General features: G+C 42.0%; 2 protein-coding genes across 2 annotated transcripts; both read right to left on the bottom strand.

Annotated features, from left to right (window-relative positions):
• Positions 1–4,402: 4,402 nt before the first annotated feature.
• LOC121346418 (sulfotransferase 6B1-like) lies at positions 4,403–11,442 on the bottom strand. Its single transcript, XM_041424207.1, has 7 exons — positions 11,241–11,442; positions 8,949–9,090; positions 8,407–8,494; positions 6,438–6,564; positions 5,916–6,010; positions 5,329–5,485; positions 4,403–4,533 (listed from the first exon to the last, which is right to left on the bottom strand). The coding sequence occupies exons 1-7, from the start codon at positions 11,440–11,442 to the stop codon at positions 4,403–4,405; spliced, it is 942 nt and encodes a 313-aa protein (XP_041280141.1).
• Positions 11,443–17,486: 6,044 nt separating this feature from the next.
• LOC121346219 (sulfotransferase 6B1-like) lies at positions 17,487–21,957 on the bottom strand (the record flags this gene model as incomplete). The annotated part of the gene is made up of 6 exons (XM_041423849.1): positions 17,487–18,011; positions 18,937–19,093; positions 19,607–19,701; positions 20,487–20,613; positions 21,330–21,419; positions 21,818–21,957. Coding segments are annotated over 6 exons (740 nt in total), but the record flags the coding sequence as incomplete, so codon positions are not given.
• Between the last annotated feature and the right edge of the window lie 191 nt (positions 21,958–22,148).

The raw sequence follows: 22,148 nt of genomic DNA, 5'->3' as shown, positions 1-22,148 counted from the left end.
GCATATCTACACCCACTGCTGTCCCTGTCTGGGTATGAGAGAGAGGGATGCTAAATATCAGTGCATGCACAGAATGCTGTGTCTGCCCTGTTCCCTTTCAGTGTCCAGCTAGGGGGTTGCCCTTTTGCCTTTCTGTGCCTGCCCTGCCCTGACTGAAGGGGAAAGTCTTCTGGAGCATGAGGGCATGATCCAGTGGGGAGAGAGCCTGCAGCGAGGGCAGATATTAGCAGACGCCTGAAAGAAGAAGAAAATGACAGAGCCAAGTCTTTGAAGCAAGAAATTCTTTCTTAGTGACCCAGAGACAGCAAGGGTGAGGTTGTGCAAGACAGCTGGGTAAATCAGACAGCTTGCTGCCACCAAAAGTGAGTGTTTTGTGCTGTTTCAGAAAGCTGGGGGTGTCTAACAAATAGAAGAGCTTATGCAAAAAAGGAGCAGACAACTGCAGTCAGAAGCGGGAAGTAAGCCTAGCCTTTGGGGCAGCCATGAGCTCAGATTTCGCAGGAATGTTCAGCCTGCGTGGGGCCTGCTGCAACCCAAAATGCCACAAAATGTTGCTGGACTGAGACAAAGAATGTGAAGAGAAAGGTCTGTTGTATTCTTATGTTCTCATTCAGAAGAAACTGAGTTTCTGTATTTTAAACACTTGACTGTCCAAATTTAGCTAAATATAAATGTAGCCTTTAGAAATTTACAGTCCTCTCAGTAATTAAGGTCTGTCCACTGTAAAAAAAAGGTCTAGTTTGGATCACCTCTAAGCTTTGGACAACTGAAGATCCTTTCACAGTTAGTTTAAAGGTACCCTAGTCTGGATTACTTGGGATTATAGGGAGCAGCTCTGCAAGGAAATTTGAGGGAACATTTGTCTTTGGCAGAGAAGAGGGAAGGTAACAGTAGCCTATGGAGCCACGACTGAAAAAGGATGTGTATCCTTAGTCTTTGTAAATGGCACTTTATCACTTCACATTCAGAAATGTATAATCACCCCTTTAAAGCCTACATACAGTCTCAGAAAAGACATTTTGCACAGGAAATTAAAAACTAATCTGTATGAAAATGCTACATAGTTTTAGATCAAATAAAAAAGATTTAGCCTTACTTCAAAAAGGCACAAGCAGGGCAAGATATGAGAATGACTTATCTTCTTAAAGATAAATTCATTATTTTCATTATCTTTAACAGGACTGGAAACAAATACGAAGTAAACATTTTACTAGAAAAACATAGTTCAATAAATTGTAGATGAAACGAAATAAAATAAAGGAAGAAGATTTAAAACTGCATGCCTTAGGAAAGGACTTTCATTACAGACAAGGTTTCCAGCTTGTACACTCATAAGACTACAAAGACTGAGAGGTCAGAAGAAGGAAATCCTTTAAGTAGGGTAACATCAGATGAGAAACTATAAGATTTCACAAATCAGCAAAGATTGATGACTGTATTTCTATAAGTAAATCCAAAACAACCTGGATGACAACTTTGTGAAAAGGAAATACAATTGATCAATTTCTGAAAATAATGTTTTTAAAAATTGGAGGAATCAGTTAAAAGTAAGAGTCTTCACAGATTAAAATGATTTGGGTTCCATCCAAGGCTTTCACTAGTTCTCAGAAGAGTTTCTGTGCAACCATTACCTTGTCTACTAATAACCAAATCCAAGGCTTTTAATCATCAAGAGAGTCTAAGCTCATCTCCTCAAGTCATATTGCAATAATTTCCAAGAAAACTGTTGTTTTGCCAAAAGTCCTTTCCCTCTGTAGACCTGAAAGTTTGGCTGTACCCCTCTCAGCTTACCCATAATTCACCACCACATCATCTAATTAAGTGAGGTGAATCTAGAGCATATTATATTTAAAATAAGTCACATAAAGCATTTTCTAACACATTTTTTTTAAGATTGGTTGGAAAGTTGAGATGCTACAACTCAGACATCAAATTATCACTAAATTACCTATGATATTTACATAAGACAATTTTATACCTTTTCTGTCTGAGAAAAAAAAAATTCAAGTAGAGCATTTAAAGAGATGTAGTGCAGATCAAATATGAACTCTTTTTTATCCCCTCAAATGGCCTGCTGTTTCTCTAAGTGATTTGGAGAAAATGTGGAGGTAACCAGTAAACCAAAATGCTGGGACTGAAAGGCATGGGAAGGTAGAGGAAAAGGGTCTAAGAATCTGGGTAGCAGGTGAGCCTGTAGCTCCACCCAGCACCAAGAAATTACCTACATCCTGCAATGAAGAAAGCCTATGGAAGCACCCTCTGTCTTCCTCCAGGGAACAACCCCCAATCCTGCTCCTCCACAGAAATCTGAATTCATTAGGGGCTTTGTTGCTGTGTTATGTGCAGACACACAATTCTGTACTGCAGCAACAGACACTTCATCAAGGAAGAAAGACTCACCCATTTTAGGAAAGCTAAAGTCATCACTTCTGGTTTACAAGAACTTCAGAGTTTCTAAAATTTCTGGACTGCTAAGGGCCCTTCAGCTGCAAAAAATCTTTGCAGAAGAAAAAACCAAACCAACAGACCTTAAGATGTCACCTCTTTATCTTAATAAATGTCTTTTGAATATTTCAGTGACTTTTTTTCCATTTCTGATCAGGCTTGTTCCCTTCTTTAACTCTTTGTTCAACTCCTTGCAGACATTGAGATTACACCATGTTTTCTCTTGTCTTGATAGCTTTTTATATCACCATATAGTAAATTTTATAGGGTCTGTACTAAGTAACAGGTAAAAATATTTATAGTTCCAAAAATTATGGGTCATGGTTGCTTGCCTCTTTTCATCCATGGAAGCCCAGAATAAGAAAAGGTTCTAGTCTTCCGGAAACGGAAACCTACAAACTCAGAATCATCAGGTTCAAACAAACATACCTCTCCACACAGAGCTTTTTTGCATGTGCAGCTCTTGCACAGACATTTAGAAAATCTGCCTGGGAAGCATGATTTGAGTGGCCCTTCAGAGCTGAATCTGCATCACTTCCTATTATCCCTGTCACACAGACAAGGGCACAGGGCATGGCAGCCAGAGCACATCCCACTGTCCAGCCAGGTGCACAACAGCCAGGGGCACTTGGGCAGCCCCAGCCCAGGCATCGGACACTCTCCTGGGGGAGGTGATGGGCTGAGGATTGGTCAGGATGTGAGTCTGTGGATGGGTCCAGCTTGGCAGGGCCAGTGGCCAGGCAGGGCGGACTCTGAAGAGCTGAAGCCTGACCCTGCTGCACCATCACTGGAAAAGGGGTTGACAGCCTGGAGCAGGGGTTGGCATGGAGCCCTGGACCATGGGCAGGGTAGGGGTAGTCCCGAGGAGCTGTTCAGGGACAGTCGGCACTTTGACAGTGACTTAAGAATTACCCAGTTTTGTTAATTACATTTGTGGTTTCTGTTTGATCAGTATTTAATCTTAGTTCAGTGTAAGAGTCCTCCTGGTAAATCTACCTAGGAATATGGCAGAGGAACCCCTCTTCCAAGGAACCAAATTCCATTTGCCAGACAGACACCTCCTTGGCTTTTGTGGCATCCTACAAGACTGATTGTGACAAGGGTGATGAGACAAGGTTGTGACATTCTGCATAGACGTAGCAAAGACATCGACATCAGCAAGGAGGGTGTGGAAAACACACCTATGTAGCATAAGTGTAGCATACTGTCAAATAAATGCCACACTCATAGTTTAGCTAGTTTAGCTTAGGATCATCAAGGGGCTTCTTTCCTTCAGTCCTCCCATTTGAATGTTGTGGTTCTTCCTACTTGCCACTTCCCAGAGAGTCCTACAGGAGCAAAACCCTCCAAAAAGCACATAGCTGTTCATTACTTAAGAGTTCATGGCTCTTTGAGCTTGAGAAGTTCCACCCTTTGCCATACCAATGTGTGAAGTTTGCCAAAGTGTCAAAGGCCCTTCTGACCTGCCAACACCGTGGCAGCTATGATGGATCTAAGCTCAGACTAACATATTCTACCTATTCTACAGACATTTGGTAGTTCAGACCCACACCATATATCCATGTCAAGTCCACTCTGTGCCAGAGGAGAGGCTCTGTGTTGATCCCTCTCTCTCACCAACAAGACCTGCAGGGGCCTCATTCATCATTTCAGGCCAAGAAGCAGAGACAGGGATGCCACCAGACTAGTGTCATGATGTCTGTTCACTATCTCCCTTCTGAAAGGATGCCGGGCATTCACTTGAGCTATACACACATTTTATTTGGTTACGTCAACCAAAGCACAAGGTCTAGACCCCAGACACACCTAAGAATTACCTACCAAATTCTTGGAGGTACCAGGTAGTTCTCAGAGGGGTTTCTCTCTTCTCTCATGGGAAGGAAAAATGGGGACTATCCACCTTTGGAGAATCACCTTCAGAACATGATTTACTGTCATGCTATTCATCTGCTTATTTTCAAGCCTTGCAGTACACATCATATTTTATCTTTGCTGCTATCTTTGTTCCTCCTAAGGAATCTTGAAATTTCCGGTCCATTTCTTCATTCTGAGCTTTAGAGAAGATGTCTCTCCAGTTTCCAACAACCCCTGTGTATGAGTACCAAAACCCGAAGGGAGATGCTCTAGAGAGAAAATAATATCTAGGCAGCAGTGGGGCAGAGTCATTGACTACACAAGTCAGGAAAGATCACATTAATTGCCCTGAGAGGTCTGATTGCCTGGGAGAGGAAAGGTATCAAAGATCAGAAGCAAAGGCTGCAGCCAGACAACAGGGAGCATTGCTGCTTAGCTCCCTGCAAGTCCTCCCTCCCCAGAAGGGGATTTCCAAGGTGACTTCATGAAGCTTTTACACAGAAAAAGGGGAATCTGGTTTTGCCACAAGGGAAAGCTCATTCGTTAATTACTTCCTCTGAAGGAAGAAACTTTTTTGTGGTAGGTGGTATAGAGGAGTGGTGAAAGAAATGGATTTTAAAAAGCCCATGTTTGCAATACAAAGAAACCAAAGACTCTTGAGGTCGTGGGGAGCTCCACTGACATGTCCATTGAGAGGAGACATATAAAGCTCTTGCTGAGTGCGTAACAGGAAGATGCCAGTGCCGGCCCTCACCTTGGCACCTCACTTACCTAAATAACCAGGGCCGCTACAGAAAAAGACAGCAACACAAAAGCAATGACTGAGGACATTAAGACTGGCACTCTGATAGAGCTTCTCACAAACAACCCCCAAATCCTGTGCACAGCAGAAGCTTTCTGTACAGGTGGCACCACAGTAGAGAACTCACCCAGACAGTCCAATGAGTTCATGGCTAAGTAAAGTGACATGCTTGAAACTCCTTCTGGAGTTCTCCCTCCAAAGGTAGGTCTCCATTTGCAGAGATTTACCTTTCCGGAAGAGGATGTCCCCAGACTTTCCATGGGTTTCACTGAATTTATCTTTCATAGATTTGAAACTGATCTTTCTGGCAATTCTGGGAAAATTTTCCTCACACAGGGAAAATCCAAAGAAGGAAGCAATCTTTTTCATCCCCAGTATTGGGTCCTGTCCAAAGGAACGTAGCACAGAGGTGGGACCAAGAGATTTGACACTGTGGCTGTGGAATGGAGCCAGCACCCTGTGGGAAGCCCAGCAGGGGAAGCTCTCTCGCAATGTCACCAAGGAATTTCAAGAGCTCTAACAGAAAACCCTTCAGGCCAGGAAACCTACACATTCTGGCCCCAGTTTCAAGAGCTTTTCTTCTTTCTGAAAATCTGTGCCTCTGCCAGATAAAATTTGTTTCACAAATAGGCAAGGCTATCCTCCTCCTGACATCCACGGGCTTGCCCCAAACATAAATGAGTAATTCAGAAAGGCACATCCTTCTAAAGGGGCAGACAGACTTGGCCCAAGAGTTTCTACTTTCCCACACCCATACATATCAGGAGGGACGCACAGCACACTCATCAAGGAAAAGCTGGGTGAAATGCCACACCTCTTTGAGTTCCTCGTAGCTTATTGTCATGATCCTCTCATTGTCAATGTATTTGTTCCATTCCACTAGGTGGTCAAAGTAGAATCCCCAGGCCACTGCAAACAAAGACGAGGCGTAACTGTCTAGAGTACTCCCCAATACAAACCCTTAACCAAATCAGAGGAATCAGCCCAGACAGCTTTCTAAGTGTGGCTTTCAAATGCTGAAGGGGTGACCAGCTCAACATGTCTGTTCTTTCTCCTGAGGTCAGTGCAGCCTGGCCAAGGTCTGTCCACTTGATACAGCAAACCACAAGCTCTGTTGTGGGAATGGAAAAGTTAGGCTAAAGTTTTCTCATGATCTCTCCATTTTAAGTGAGAGACAAAACTGATTCTCTGGTACTCTGTTTCTGCCATAACAGGGGCCTGTCTGCCTGTTCTGGAAGTGCCTTGGTAAGGTATGTAACAGAAGGATTCCCATGCACAAGGCCCTGTGTATGCCACTCATGTTAGGAGAAATGCCAGAGGATGTAGGGCAAAGTACATTTTCCATTCATGAAGTCTCCAAAGTACTCATCCCAGGAGGCAAAGGATGGCATCACTGGTAGGTTGTTGCAGAAGTGGTAATAGAAGACAGCTGTGTCCTTGGGGTTCTGAACTAGCACAAGGATCTAGAGGAAGAAAACACATCTTTTGACTGATCAAAATGCCATCTTCTTGACATATCACATAGAGTCATTGAATCACAGAATCATTCAGGTCATCAAGTCTAACCATTAACCAAGCACTACCAAGTTCATCGTTAAACCATGTCTGGAAGTACCAGATCTACATTTTTTTAAAATATCTTCAGGAGGAGTGACTCAAACATTTCCCTGGCAGCCAGTAATGCTCGGCAACCCTTTCTATGAAGAATTTTTTTTTCATATCCAGATCCAAACCTCCCTCAGTGCAACTTGAGGCCATTTCCTTTTGGCCTGTCATTCATTACTCAGAGAAGAGACCAAGCTCCACCTAGGTACAACCTCCCTTCAGGTGGCAAGGTGCTCCCTGAGCCTCCTTTTCTCCAGGCTAAACAATCCCAGCTCCCTCAGCTACTTCTCCTAAGACTTATGCTCCAAACCCTTCATCAGCTCCAATGCCTTTCTCTGGACACACTCCAGGACCTCAGTGTCCTCCTTGTAGTGAGAGGCCCAAAACTAGACACAGTGCTCAAGGTGTGTCACTTACCAGTGCCAGGTACATGGGGACAATCACTACCCTGGTCCTGCTGACCACACTGTTATTGATCCACACCAGGATGCCACTGGCTTTCTTGTCCACTCAGGGACAGTTCTGGCTCATGTTCAGCCACTGTCAACCAGCACCCCCAGGTCCTTTTCCACTGGGCAGCTTTCTAGCCACTCTGCCCCCAGTCTTTACTGTTGCATAGAATTGTTGTGACCCCCATTTTGTAGGACCCAATAACTTCATACAATTGGCCTCAGCCCATTATCTGTTCAAATCCCTCTGCAGAGCCTCCTATCCTCCAGCAAATCAACACTCCCGCCCAACTTGGTGCTGTCTGCAAGCTTACTTGTCCACTAAAATGCACCAGACCATCCAATTCTGGTCTAATTCCTTTTCTTGAGTAAGAAATCAGAGCTTTGGAAGATCACTTGTTGCTAATCTAAGCTTCAGGCTGAAAACAAGAAGCTTTTCAGTGATTCCCTCAAGACAGTTCTGACCTAGTTCCAATCCAGACAAATGAGTTCATTATCTACTGAACAAAAGAGCCACAAACAGTCTCTAGATGTGCCCTAGTTTCTCTCTGCAGTAATTCCCATCTAAGATTATCTTAGCCACACAGCCTGTGGTGGGCTTTCCACAGGTACCCTGGTTTTGAAGGCAAGTTAAACCAGACAGAATTACTCCTTGCCTTGCTTAGGTTTCTACCACCAACCTGGAAGCATCTTTCTGAAGGAGATCTGAAAGGACAGTGACACTCAGCAACAAGCCCACCAACAGCCAGCAAAGCTTCATGTGGATGCCATGGGACAGACAGAGAGAACCAGCAAGCATTTCTCACAGTAGCTTTTGAGAACTTTCAGGGAGTTGTAAGGACGTGATAACTTGTTAGTATAAACAATCTGCAGGTGGTGTTTTTCTACTTCGTCTTTCTGTTCTTTTCAAGGACGGTGTATGAGGAAAGTGTTTTTATTAACTAGCCAATCAAATAGAATGTATGATACCACTCTAGATAAACCACGTGGTTCTCTTCAAAAAGCCTTCTTTGCTCTTTCTACAATACTGCCGGTTGCCTGTTCCTGTGTCATCCTCGGTGCAAGAGTGACAGCTGCAGCTGGAAGAGGATCTTTGTTCACAGTCTTGGCACACAGAGCTGTCTCTTCAACCCTGTAAATGTGGCTGTGTATTGGTCAGCTCAGGCGAAAATGTAGAAAAGTCGTCTCACACAGAGGAAAGCTAATTTAGGATGGAAAGACTTTGCAGTGTGCTGCAAAGAGAAGACTCACCTTAGCCTTGCTTTGGAGAATGGATGGAGGCAGGCGATCAGGTCTCAGATGGGTTACTACAATTCTTCTGGAAGGAAGCTGCTTCATCCTCTTTAAAAAAAGTAAGAAAAAATGTGACAAGACAGAAGTAGCTTATTCAGTGAGTTGTGCCTGTTCAGTTATTGCAGGCTATAAGAAAAGGTGAGACCAGAGATGTATCTTATCCCTTTGAAAACCCACAGGGATGCACCGGTGGTGTAGACTTCTGCCAACCTCTCCCACCAAGCACCGTTTCACATGACACAGGTCTAAAAACAGGACACCCTCAAAAAAGGTCTTACTAATCAAAATTTTTAGTGCAATGACAGGAGGACCCTCTGCCTTCTCAGCCCTGTCTCGCACCTGAGGCCCTTGTGTTGGGACACCAGAGGCACTAGCATGTTACTTCTGCAGACTGTAGCTGTTGTTAAGGCTCTAGGTTCTCCATTACCTCGGAGATCAGCCATTGTCTTTCAGCTATTACTACCTGTAAGAAGAGTGGGGACAGTATTTTCAGTTCCTGCTTTCCATCTATCCGAGGATCCCCAAATTCTAGACACTGAAATGTCTCTAGCTTCTTTTCAGCATTTATTCTCTCTTTCCTTTCCTCTTCTGTATATTTGGCATTTGCCAATTCCTTCACCATTTGTTCAAGCCAATTGGTTCCTGAAAGGATAAAGACACCAGTAGGATATCCATTCCACTTCACTTTTTCATGTAAACCTGGCCGATGGTATGCTGTCAAATTGGTTTCAAGTGAACCAGTTTGGTTCAGTGTTGTACTTTAACCTTCAACAAGTGTGTGCACTGGTATTCCCTGCAACGGTATTAATTTTCCCCATAGTAGCTAGTATGGAGCTCTGTGTCGAATTTGCGCTGAAAACAATGTTGGTAACACAGAGATGTTTTAGTTATTGCTAGGCAGTAATTACACAGTGTCAGGGCCTCCTCTGATTCTCACACTGAGCTGCCAGAGAGTAGGCTGCAGGTGCACAAGAAATTAAAAGGGGACACAGATGGGACAGCTGATCCCAACTGACCCAAGGAGTATTCTATTCCATGTGGAGTCATGCTCAACAATAAAATTTGAGGGAAGAAGGAGGAAAGAGAGATGCTGAGAGCTAAGGCACTTGTCTTACCTTGTCACCATCATGGGTGAGGGAGCCCCGAGACAGCTGAACATTTGACTGCTGGAAGGGTAGAATGAATTCCTTACTTTGCTTTGCTTGCACACATAGCTCTTGCTTTACATATTTAAGTGTCTTTATTTCAACCCATGACTCCTCTCACTCTGTTTCTCTCCCTCATACCCTTGCAGGTGAAAGAGTGAGTGGCCCTGTGGGGCCACTGAGTTGAGCTGTGAGTTGCCAGCGGAAGGTAAATCATGGCCTTGGTTAATAATCAGCAAGGGTGTGCCTATGGTCAACAGGGGCCGAGCTGTTAAGCAGATATTGTGGAGTGCTACCCTGCTTGCTTCAGGGTCACATCACATCCCTTAGTAGAAGTAGAAGCAGACCTCTATTGCTCTTTTCAACTTCTCTACTTTTTGGTTACCTCACACTACTGCCTGTGGAAATTACTCAAGAGCTGTGTGGCTTCTAGCACTGGGCCAACTGTGTCATACCTTTTCTGTTTCTGCTTTCCTTCCACAGCGCTGTCTTTGGGAACACTGTTCCCTCTTCCCAACCAGCTTCAATTTATGGTCTCCTCACTACTGACACAGTTTGGTCCCATTCACAATTCCCAGCTAGGCTTCTGTAACTGGCAGCACAAGGGTCATCAGCCAAGCCACCAGACCATCATGCTCCTGACACCACCTTTGCACCAGACTTGGTTGTCTTGGCTTCTGCAGCCTGGGAGAAACGGTGCAGGAGGATCTGGGTTCAGAGAGCAAAATCTCAGTTTTCAACTAACACCTCCTGCAGTGTTTAGGTGGATCCTCATACATATAAACTAGTTCTGCTTCTGTACAGCTCTAGAGGCTGCACACAAAGATGATGTGATAAGGATCCTCTTTTTCTGCAAATTACATATTAAGATATTTCTGTAAAGCCAATAGGGAAAAAAACTAAGGATTCTGAAAGGTCCAGAGTAAAAGAGAGAGCAAATGTATAAAACTCCTCCTGGCATTCATGTCTTTCCCTCCATTTAGATACAAAGGAAAGGATATGATTATCCTGCTTTGGTTGGCACTAGTGTGTTCACCATTTGAATACTGTGTGCAGTTCCTAGACTGAAGCACAAATGATTTTGAGAATGTGGGGAAAGTCTTGTTGAATTTCCATTAAACTGCTGGGAGCTGGAGCAAATGAACTGCATAGAAAGGCTTGGTTTGCTCAGGCTGGAGATAGAACAAAAAAGGCATGGGACACACTCACTGCAGTCTTCCACTACTGCACGTATTAATGAAAATGGAGACTCTCACAACAAGGGTATGTCCAACAGCATTGGTGTGAAAACCAACCAATAAAAACCCAACCGCCCAAAAAACCACTATTGTGGGAAAACACTGCAAAAGATTTCAATGGATGGTGAACCTCCATCCTCAAAAGTTTCAAAACCCTTGTGGACAAGGCCTTGAGCAAGCAAACCTAACTTGGGGTGTTAGGTCTTTCCCCTGCTTTGAGCAGGGGGTTGCATTACTTGAGCTCCAGATATGCCTTACAACTTAAATTCATGATTCTTTGAAGTCTGATGCCATCATAAGCTTTTCTCAGGAATTCTTGCTGTTAAGAATTCTTGTGTTAAGTGATGGCATTAAATAATCAACTTCAGGACTGTAGCACTGTGTACTTGACTACTGATCAAGAAAACACCTGATTTAGGATAACCTACTAGAATCACATCATCGCTCCTGGCTTCAAATGATTTCAGAGCTTCCAAAGTCTGTGGGCTGCTAATTGTAACGGGGTATAAAATACCTCTGTAGGAAAACAGCATGTCTTCTGGGGTCATCCTGTCACCCTCTGAAAAACATTTGTCCACTAGTTCAATGATTCTTTCATTGTTTCTGGTCATGTCTGTATCCCTGTGTAAATCTACCCAAAGAGATACAGGTTGTCTTTCCACAATGCAGAAAAGCTTTATGTAACATATGAGTAAATAGGACAGGGTGTTCACTCAGGGGTGAAGGTGCAAGTCACTGATTAACTCTGTTAAAATCTTTTGACATTACAGAACTCCATGAAGACTGACAAGAGTGACCTATGGCCTTTGCTACAACTAATACTAGGAAGAAGAACTATTGGGGCAACAACTAGTAGGAATAAAAATGTTAAATTAAACCACAGAAAAACCTGTAAAGGATATTTCCTGAAATAATTATTGACTTGGAAATGAACTAGGGAAAGGACATGAAGTGGAAGATGGGTTAATATAATTTTTCTGGTTTATTCATTCTCTTTAGAAGAAACAGACAAAAATGCAGTATAAACATAATTTTCAGTGGAAATTTCTCTTTTCAGGCATCATAGGAAACAAAAGAGACTAGACCAAAAAGAAAGATACTTCGAAAAAGAATGGAATGCAATAACAAAGACTTGTGACTCTCAGAGTCCGAGCCAGCTGCATCTGTGATTGGCTGTTAATTAGAAACAACCAACATGCACCAATCACAGCTGCACCTGTTGCATTCCACAGCAGCAGATAATTATTGTTTACATTTCTTTCCTGAGGTCCTCAGCTTCCCAGAAGGGAAAAATCCTAGCAAAGGATTTTTCATAAAATATCATGGTGACATGACAAGGCATCATAGGCAACAAAAGAGACAAAGACCAAAAAGAAAGATACTTTTTCCTTTTTTTTTTTTTGAAAATTGGTAAGAACCTAGAAGTAATCAATTTTGACAGCCACTGCTATTGTGTCAACTACGTGTTGCCTTCAAAACAGATTCCCAAGTTTTTCTGAATTGATTCTCATACTCACTGGGCTCCTATCTGCTTACTTTTCTCTCCTCAAAAGGTCACTCATCCATCAAGTTTCCTTACCTACATTCATTTTGACATAGCAGCTTGCCTTTTCCATCCTCCCTTCTTCCACCTCCTTACCCCACTGAGTGCAAAGACCCACCTGGTATCTCAAATGGAGCAAAAGCACATGAGGTATTACTGCTCTGAATAGCTCTGTCCTTCAGAGTGAGATTGTTAAGGGCACAAAGGGACTGAATTCAAGCCTTGGGATGACACAGGAGACGATAAAACTGCAGAATCGGGTCATGCTCTGCTTCCCAACCAGATCAGCAAGACCAGAATAAGATCTGAGCCTTTTTTTCTTGCACTGTTATCATGTTAATCCTTGCTAAGTGTGATTCCTCAGGAGTTTTTATGCCAGCTGCTGCCTGACTGATTTACCCCAATCAAGTACATGTTCCTTTGGCTTCCCTTTTCTAAAAGAGTTCCACATTGACCTTTACTACACTTTGTGTTCCCTAATCTTCTCAATATGTTATGTTTCAAACTGTTTTGCCATTTTTCCTGTTACTTTCAGCCCTCTCTTCTGATCCCCATGCTTCAAAGCCAGTCATTTATGATGCATGATATTAGTCTGCCCACCAGTGTTAAAACAAAACTGAATATGATCAGGACTCACCACTAAAAGGGATTGCTTTAATTGCCCTCCCAATTTTGCTGTCAACCAGTATATGCATAAGCATACTATTGCAACCAAGTTTGAAATATCGTGTTTTCTGCCGGGCTGTTGGGGTCCACTCCGGCTAGCTATAGACCCCTGCCCACACAATATTTCATAGATGAAGGTAAAAGACTGAGAAGCGCTCTTCTCCATGTGGGAAACATTCTCCTTTATTACAAGAGACACACCAGGTGGACAAATCCACGGAAGAAAGAGGGCATTCCCTGGTGGCAGGGAACTTTTACACCCCTGGGAACGGGGACAGAGGAAGAGGTCTACAGCCAATGGGATACCAGTGAGGAGTGGCAAGAGGAGGACCTCTTCACTCAGGAAGAGACCACCAGGGGGCATTGGGGTGGGTGAGGGAAAGACCATGTGCTGGGGGAAAAGGGATAACAAACCATGTGATATAAGCTATATAGTGCAATATAAAACTATTCTGTGCAAATTCCTAATCACCCAGTGTAAAAGAACAACTAAATAAACTAGTGCACCACAACACAAGTTCATCATATCCATGGAAACAAGTGGATATTCCTGAAACTACTGCTGCTGCTGACTATTGCTGCTTCTAAATGCCCTCTATTGCTTTTCTATTAATTTCTAAGTCTACTTTCAGTACTTTCATTTCTATAACCAATGTTTATACATTGCCATCTCCTCATATATTTCTGTCTCTTTAGCCACATAATTTCAGGCCCTCCCCAGTCCTCACCTCTTGTATTTTCTGTCAGTGGCTCATTCAAGGGGTAAGTAACATTAAAGAGGATCACCAACTTATTTAAAAATATTTATATTTACTCTTTCATTTTCTTCAAAATGTTCCATGGTCAGTTGCTTTGTTATTTTTGCTACTATATTTCTATGTATCAAGTTAAGATGACTATTCTATTTTGATTAATCCTTCACAAGTTTTTAAACACTGCTATTATGCATGTTCTCCTCCAGGAAACTGGAACCTTTCTGGTTGCTTATAGATAATTTATAGCTGTTCAAAGATGCCTTGCCACAGACTTTCTGCTGCTCTGCTTTTGAATCCATTCATTTCTTTTCTAAATATTCTAAGTATTACTTCTAGCATTCCAATTTCTTTACATTCTGCGTGTCCACTTATGTCCAGGCAGAACCAACCAGCTTTAGAAGAGCGAAACAAAAAAATCTTTGAATATTTCATTCTTTTGATTTGCAGAATAAAACTACAGAACTTGTACAAGTTGTAAAACCAGTATGATTTATTTCAGCCCTGGATATATGCTCCCCAAGGACATGTGCACCCCTGAAAATTCCTCAGTCTACTTTATCCCCTATCGGTTTCTCTGGGTCTGGATTGAAGGTACTTGAGATGGTAGTTCATGTTCAGACTCAGGTGTTTATTATTTCTTATCAGTAAAACAGTCTCACAACTGTGAGTTCAGCAGCTTTTCATTAGAAGGCACAAAATGGTTAACAATCTCTTGTTACAAAGTCTTTTAAGACTAAACTATCCAATAAGAACTGACACCTAGATTATTTTCCCTTTTAACTCAATAACTGATCCCAAAGAGCCTGCAATGCAGACTTTTCTGCCAAATTACAAAATGCTAACCAAACCCATGAAGACGAAAGAAGTCTGAAGAAACACAGGACAACACCCTGTGCCCTCCATCTTGCTCCCATCCACAACATACTAAAAATACCAAAACCTAAACTTCTCACCAAGTGATGCACCTACACTATACTCTATAATCTATTTCACACTTCTGTGGATTATAGTGTACCATGAAGTCTAGGAAACTTTCTCTATGAATGAGGGTTAAAGTCAGAGCTCCCCTGGGAGTCAAGCCACCCCAGAGCAGACAGAGAAATATTCCCAGTGCCCTGGGTTTCCACAATCCCCTAACCTGTTGCATATGCCTAAAATATATATGTATATGTATTGAACTGTCTTACCATTTTTTATGAGCCTGCGCAGTTATTCAGTCAAGTAACCCAGATTCAGGTTTTGGTCTGTGGGGCCTCTTATCTCTCTTCAACTTGAATGCTTGCATTCCTTTCTAAGTAGCCTTGAATCTCCTTCCTAGTCTCTGCCATCCTTTTTGTAAGCACAGACTAAACAAAACTAAACAAGCAGACTTCAGCTAAAACCAAAATTGGTTTCTACCCCAAGTTAAATTTCCAACCCCCTCTCACTTTTCAATTCTATCTTTTATTTTTGCGTCTTATTTGCTCAGGTGATGGATCTATAAATTGGGTGGGGCTTTTCCTGGTTTTAATTCAACTATATATACAGAACCTTATCTTTTTTTTTCCAGAACAGATCACTGGATAAATCTGAAAGACTGTGTCTAGAGAGGCAAATGCCAATGGCAGTACAAGAAAGCTGGGTAGAGCAATGTCTCCTACCATCACTTTTGACAACCCCACTATCTCAAAAAAGTAATTTTCAAGAAAGACACAGACAAACCAGAGGGGTTCCAAGGGAGGACCACAAAGCTGAGAAGGCTCAGGGACAACCTCAGCACAGTTTCCAGCGCTTAAAGGGCAGCTACAAAGAGGATAAAGGCTCCACTATATATACAGAACCTTATCTTTTTTTTTCCAGAACAGATCACTGGATAAATCTGAAAGACTGTGTCTAGAGAGGCAAATGCCAATGGCAGTACAAGAAAGCTGGGTAGAGCAATGTCTCCTACCATCACTTTTGACAACCCCACTATCTCAAAAAAGTAATTTTCAAGAAAGACACAGACAAACCAGAGGGGTTCCAAGGGAGGACCACAAAGCTGAGAAGGCTCAGGGACAACCTCAGCACAGTTTCCAGCGCTTAAAGGGCAGCTACAAAGAGGATAAAGGCTCCCTATTCACCAGACACCACATGGAGAAGGAAAGAGGCAGTGGGTTCAAGCTGCAAAAGGGGATGTTTGATCTTGATATATGAAGTAAATTCTTTACAGCAAGAACAACCATTGGCAGGAACAATGCCTCCAGGAATGTGGTAGAATCCTCATGACTGGAGGTTTTCAATACATGCTATCTTGATCGAATCTCATCCAGGCTCCCTTTCCCATGAAAGGTTGTACTAGATGATTTTTCGAAGTCTCTTCCAACGTGGGCTGCACTGTGATCCTATAGAAAGCAGTGCCTCTTGCCTGTTAACTTCAGCCCAAAATCTTGTAGGTTAAGAAGGGAGTTTTTTGGGAGGTTGTGGTCAAACCAATCAGTGCTTGGATTTGAGTATTGGCACCTGGTTTGGCCACTGAAGGTATGGACTGCCTCTGAGAACACAGGGGATTAAAATCAGAGAACTCCCAGGAGAACTCTCTCTTGGTTCCTGTCAGTGAAGGAGGTCAGACCTCCCTTGCCCAGCTGGGGCTGGGTGTGGGAGGGGAAGCCATGCAGCTGGGTGAGGTAGGTCGGAGCCTTGGGCAGAGGAGGGGAGTGAAGGCCTTGCAAGATGGAAGGGTGGAAGAGCTCTGAGAAGCATCCCGCCCCGCCCCCTCCACCCCCCAGGAGATAGAGAGAGCCAGTGCCTGTGCTGCCTTGGAATGTGATATCATGCTGGCAGCACAGCCAGCCAGAAGTGCGGGATGCGGCGCGAGAAGGTGCCCGGCAGCCGTGGGAGTTCTGGACAGACAGAGATGAAGATTTTAACCCCTTTCTAGAATAATGGAAACCTTACAAATACTGATCCTCCTGAATCTGAATGAGGAGAGATGAAGCAGGAGGAAATGAGCAAGTGTGACAGAAGTTGGTGCATGTGAGGAATGTCAGAAGAGGTGAGAAGAATCCTAGCTTAGAAGATGATGGAGTGGCCTTGGGCTGGACTCTTTTATTGTATGGCCATGGACAGACCCATGTTTTTCCTGTGACCCAGAAACTGCATTTAGGGGGAGGCAATGCCTTGAAGCCAAAGAGAGTGTGGTGAAGCAGTGGCGTGAACAGAGACAGCTGAGGAGGGTGTGGGATGCCCTCTGTCTTCAGTGAAGAGGAAGATCTCTGTTCACGAGGCCCCTCGACCCCAGGGGGTAAATTTGGGGGCGACTGGTGTCCCGAAGCTGAGAGACTGCTGCTTTTGGAACTGGGTGGGGCATCCTTAAAAGGGGAACAGCAAGAACAACCTGTTGCTGGAACAAAGCCTCCAGGAATGTGGTAGAATCCTCATGACTGGAGGTTTTCAATACATGATATCTAGACAGAATCTCATCCAGGCTCCCTTTCCCATGAAAAGTTGTACCAGATGACTTTTCAAGGTCTCTTCCAACCTGGGCTACTCTGTGGTTCTGTAGAAAGCAGTGCCTCTGAGAGAATCTTGCCTATTGACATCAGTCCAAAATCTGAAATCTGTCTTGGTATTTTGCATTCAGAGAGATGAAAAGCCTTAAGAACACTGATCCATATTCCCCTTTCTTTCTTCTCCCTCTAGTTTTGATTTAGTTTGTGCTGAATTCATGAAAGATCTCCTTTGACATTAGGCTTCTGTCATATCCCTATTTTTGCTAGTGATATTTTCTGTAAAGATGTTGCCTGATTTCAAACATTTTTGAAGAAAAAATAATCTGCATACTAAAAAATTAAAAATAATCTAGAAGAGCTGGAACAGGGCTGTTGAGTTTTTCTACATATGATTAGTTGACATCTTCAGCAAATGAGTGTAGCCAAAGTTCTCACCAGTAAACAAAAGGCCACTACTCATCAGGGTAATTGTAAAGGCTGCTGCAATGACTCTTACAGTAATTCTAAGGTGCTTGGATCATTTGATCTAGTTTTCCAGTGTATAGCATTCAGATGATCTGAGTCTGCCTTGCACAGTTCTTGCTCTCATAACATGTAACCACATTTCATTTCTCTTCAGACTTTGCAGTATAAGTCATACTTCAGCTTTTTCCCGAGTGTCGTTCCTGCTATATGTTCTTCAAATGCTTTGTCCATTTTCTCATTCTGATCTTCACTGAAAAGATTCTTCCAGTCACTTACACCACCTTCAAAGAAGCAAAAAAAATTTCCTAAAAACCAAGACATTTTATTTTTTGTTCTATAGAGCTGCTGTTTTTATTGCATTGCACACTAAATCTTGTTGATCCATTCTACAGATGAAACATTTTTCTACACCAATAGAATTTTGTGAAATCAGTGGAGTTACATATATATGTGAATAATCTTTTACTAAAATGCAAAATAACATACTCCTCTTTAGATGACTGTGTTCAAAAAGGCAGCCTAAAATCCTGTTTCCCTGCATCTCTCATTGTCATGCAGTTATGACTGGCAAAGTGGAAGATCATGAAGAATTTATTAAGAATCATCTGCCGGGAGGCAGAGCTGAGTTTCTGCTCCTTTGGTAGCTTGGATTTTTATCCAGTTACTTCATTAATGTAGAATGCAGAAATAGATTCTGAAAACCAGGCTGCCCTTCTCATGTCCATGTCCCCCAAACTACACTGCAAAGGTTACTCTCTTCTGTTCCCTCTCTTGTGTCTTGCAGGATTCTTGCTTGCTTGGCTTAGTCCTAATGTGTAAGAGTGAGCAGGCATTTGGCAGTGGCCATCTCAGAAGATTTCTATACTCTCATATAAAGGGTGGTCACACCACTCAGGCTGCGTTTGGCCCTGTGCTGCCTGCTCCAAAGGCTGGGCAATTGGGAATCCAGGCACAGTGGTGGAGAGGAATTCAGTCACATGACAGTTCCTCCTTCCTGCCAGCCATCTGAGAGCCTGCAAGAGTGTCTCTGCTGTGAGAGCCTTGCGGGGCATCTTCCTCACCATTTCTCCTTGAATAGTCTTCTCAAGCAAAGCAGCGATAACCTGCTTTGTAATGCTACTGTGAGTGCAGGAAAAAGGACCAAAGGATGGCCCAAGTTCTTGAGAGTGGGACATTTCTACCTCTGAGCCCTGTGGAGCTTCCTACCTTTGCGAAAGAGAACCTTGCCAAGTGACCCATGGGTCTTGTCTGAGTTTTTCTTCATAGACTGGAAGCTGCTCCTCTCTACCACCAGCTGGAGCTCTTCCTCAGTCAGAGCAATTCCAAAGAATGTAGCTATATTTTTCACACTCAGGGCAGGATTCTGGAAAGAGGAATGTAACATATGGCATGACTTTCAAACAAATGATGCTGCTTTCCAAGGTGTTTACACTTCCGTGTATCTCTCTGCTGTCTGCATACATAGGATATTCATAGAGTTCACCAGGACTAGGGTGGGCCATAGTGGTTCTCTTCTCCATAATTACTTTGGTGGAGATATAAGCTGTTTTCCTGTTGATTACAAAATATTATATATGATTTACAGGTGAGCAAAATCTACACTGCTGAAAACATAATAGCATCTCCCCAAAAAATATTACTGGAGATCTTGACATACACTGATTTGGGCTTATATCACTAATAAATAAAAAACAAGAATCATTTTCACAAGCAAAATTTTAAGAAGATTTTAAAGTTTGAATTTCATCTTTTCTTTCCTAAAAACAAGAATTTGTCTCACACACTTTGGATACCATGAATGTATATAATTGTGAATAGGTTCAATAAGAAAATTTCCCTTGAGGTATAAAGTATTTGTAACTATTCTTAACCTTACCTCTTTTACCTCTTCATAAGTTATTGTCATAATATTTTCTTTGTCAGCATATTTGTTCCATTCAGAAAGGTATTCAAGGTAGCATCCCCAGGCCGCTAAATAAAACAAAACAATACTAAGATAAAGCATAAATTAAGGTTATACACGATTTACTCATTAAGTTTTCTCAGACAAGGGCTTTATTACTGATGTCTATGGCAGGGTTTACACCCTTCTGTGGGAATTGCAGGTTTTACTCCAGGCTCAAGCATATGATACCATTGGTAAGTCAGAAAAATAAATCTTGGTAGTATTTCAAGATAGCTTCGAGTTCACCAAAAAAGCTATCGTCTTGCAGACCATCTTATAATTCAGTCTAAAACCTTGTTGAAACCCCCCTTCTGTTGGCAATATGCTACCCAAAACTCATAACTTTAAACTAGTGCTATTACTTTTTCTCTTTTTTAATGCATTAGAATTAGTCCCCTCTTTAATGCACTAGACTTAGGCCAAATAACTCCTTTCATCCAATGTAGCACGGAGGTGATTATATAGCTCCATGGACACAAGACGATGGACATAGGAGAGCATTATGATGGACATTAGAGAGAGGTAAAGGGGACCCAAGATAGAGATAAGGAAAAACTGCTTCGTCCAGGAAAAATACCAGTTTGTGCAAATTTAAAAAGCCTGTACAAGTGCAATTTTGACAAATACTTATTCTCAAACAGTATGACAAGCACGGTAAACTTCAGTTCAGATGTCTAATTCTCTGTCTTTAATCTCTGCTTTTGTACTGTAGAGCAAAAATTCCTAGAGAAGCTGATTTACCAAAGTACAAGGGTTTTTAGACAAAGACAAATCATTAGAGAAGTGACACAGAGAGAAAAATATACTGTACTTTTCTTTGTCATGAAATCTGTGAAGAAATCATCCCAGGTCTCATAGGATGGAACAGTAGTCACGCCATTGGAAAAATGGTAATAAGATGTAGCTACATCTTTTGGATTACGAATCAGTAACAATATCTAGAAAAATAATTAAGTGAACTATTTATGGAGAAAGACATAGCATACTACAGCATTAAAAAATAAATATTAATAATAGATATTGTTGTAATAACTTAATAATTATTAATAATAAATATTCTTAATAATATAACTGCAGTTGAGGGTTTCTCGTACCTTGTGTGCTCCTTGCAGAAGTAGCAATTTCATCCCCAGTTAGGAAGGTGCAGTATTTACCTTTGCTTCGGTACCATGAGAAGATGGTTGCCTATAATTATTATCTTTTACAGATTAACCAAATTATTTATGCAGAATCTAAGTATGTTTTGCTCAATACAAGCATAGTTCATCTTTTAAGTAGCGAAGAAAATTCACCATAATATAAATTCTCCTTGAAATTGGACACATTGAAGCCCTCACATGCAACAATGCAATAAATAAATGCAATGCAATGCAAATTCCTCCCATAGGAAATCATGTCAAAATCCATTTTCACTCAGAGGGATTTGTTCAAGCCCTGCAACTCTCTTGTGGAAACTGTCACAAAGGTGCTCATAAAGGCAAACTGTGGTTAAGTGAGGCGAATGGCAGTACTTAAACAGTCATGTGGAAATGGCCAGGCTAAACACTTAAGTGTAACAGTGATTGTGAAAATTGGTAGAAAAGTACTACTTTGGCTCTTAAAAAAAAAAAATCTGCTGAAGTGATTTCCTTAAAACATTAAAATCAGCACTCACCTTTACGTTGTTTTTGAAGATAGCTTGGGGAAGATTTTCAGGATGGAGATTAGTAACCATAAATCTTGGAGAAAGTAATTTGGTCATTCGCTTGAAGAATTGGAAGGAGGAAAGTGGACAGTTCAGTTAGTACAAGTATTCTTTTCAGTAACCTATGCTAAAATGTGGCCTTGATGAAATTATCAACAGTTATTGGCTGATTGAAATGGTTTTTGGGTTTTTTAGTGAGTGTTGCCCTGGGATATTAGTGGACTGCTCTGAGTAGCTCTAATCTTCAAAAGCCCATGAGCAATTGGAAAAAGTCTATCCATTGTTAGTTCTCTTCAGTGATAGTTCTCTTCAGTTCTGTTATGTAAGCGATCAAATCTAGAGGTAGGGTACACACTAGCTATCTGTGAGAGCATCAAACAATGGAATCGTTCATACATCATACATTCAGTATGTGAAGCAAGTAATGTTGATCATTTCCATACATATTCTGTTCCCACCTCATATTTTTCAGCATCTCCAGCTTCAAGGTAGGGGAATTCTTCTGGTTCTTCAGCATTCACACTGCTTTCACTACCTGGTGTTTTCTTTTGAGATATGGCTATCAGGTCAGTTAAGATTTGGCTTAGCCAGTTTGTGCCTGAAAGAATAAAGAAGTGCTTGTAAAACTTTTAGAATGGACAGAAATGGATTTACCTGGAAAGTCAAAACTTGGTAGTACTACCAGGTGAGTTACAGGGGTGATAAACTTGTACTTTGAAACCTAAAGTAATAAATATTTTCTGCTGTGCTGGACTATCTTCAGAAGAAAGATGGGTCACAGTACTTCAA

The sequence above is a fragment of the Onychostruthus taczanowskii genome, unplaced genomic scaffold (assembly GCF_017590055.1).
Source record: "Onychostruthus taczanowskii isolate IOZ18803 unplaced genomic scaffold, ASM1759005v1 scaffold111, whole genome shotgun sequence".
NCBI lineage: Eukaryota > Metazoa > Chordata > Aves > Passeriformes > Passeridae > Onychostruthus > Onychostruthus taczanowskii.
This window is presented reverse-complemented; position numbering and strand designations above follow the sequence as displayed.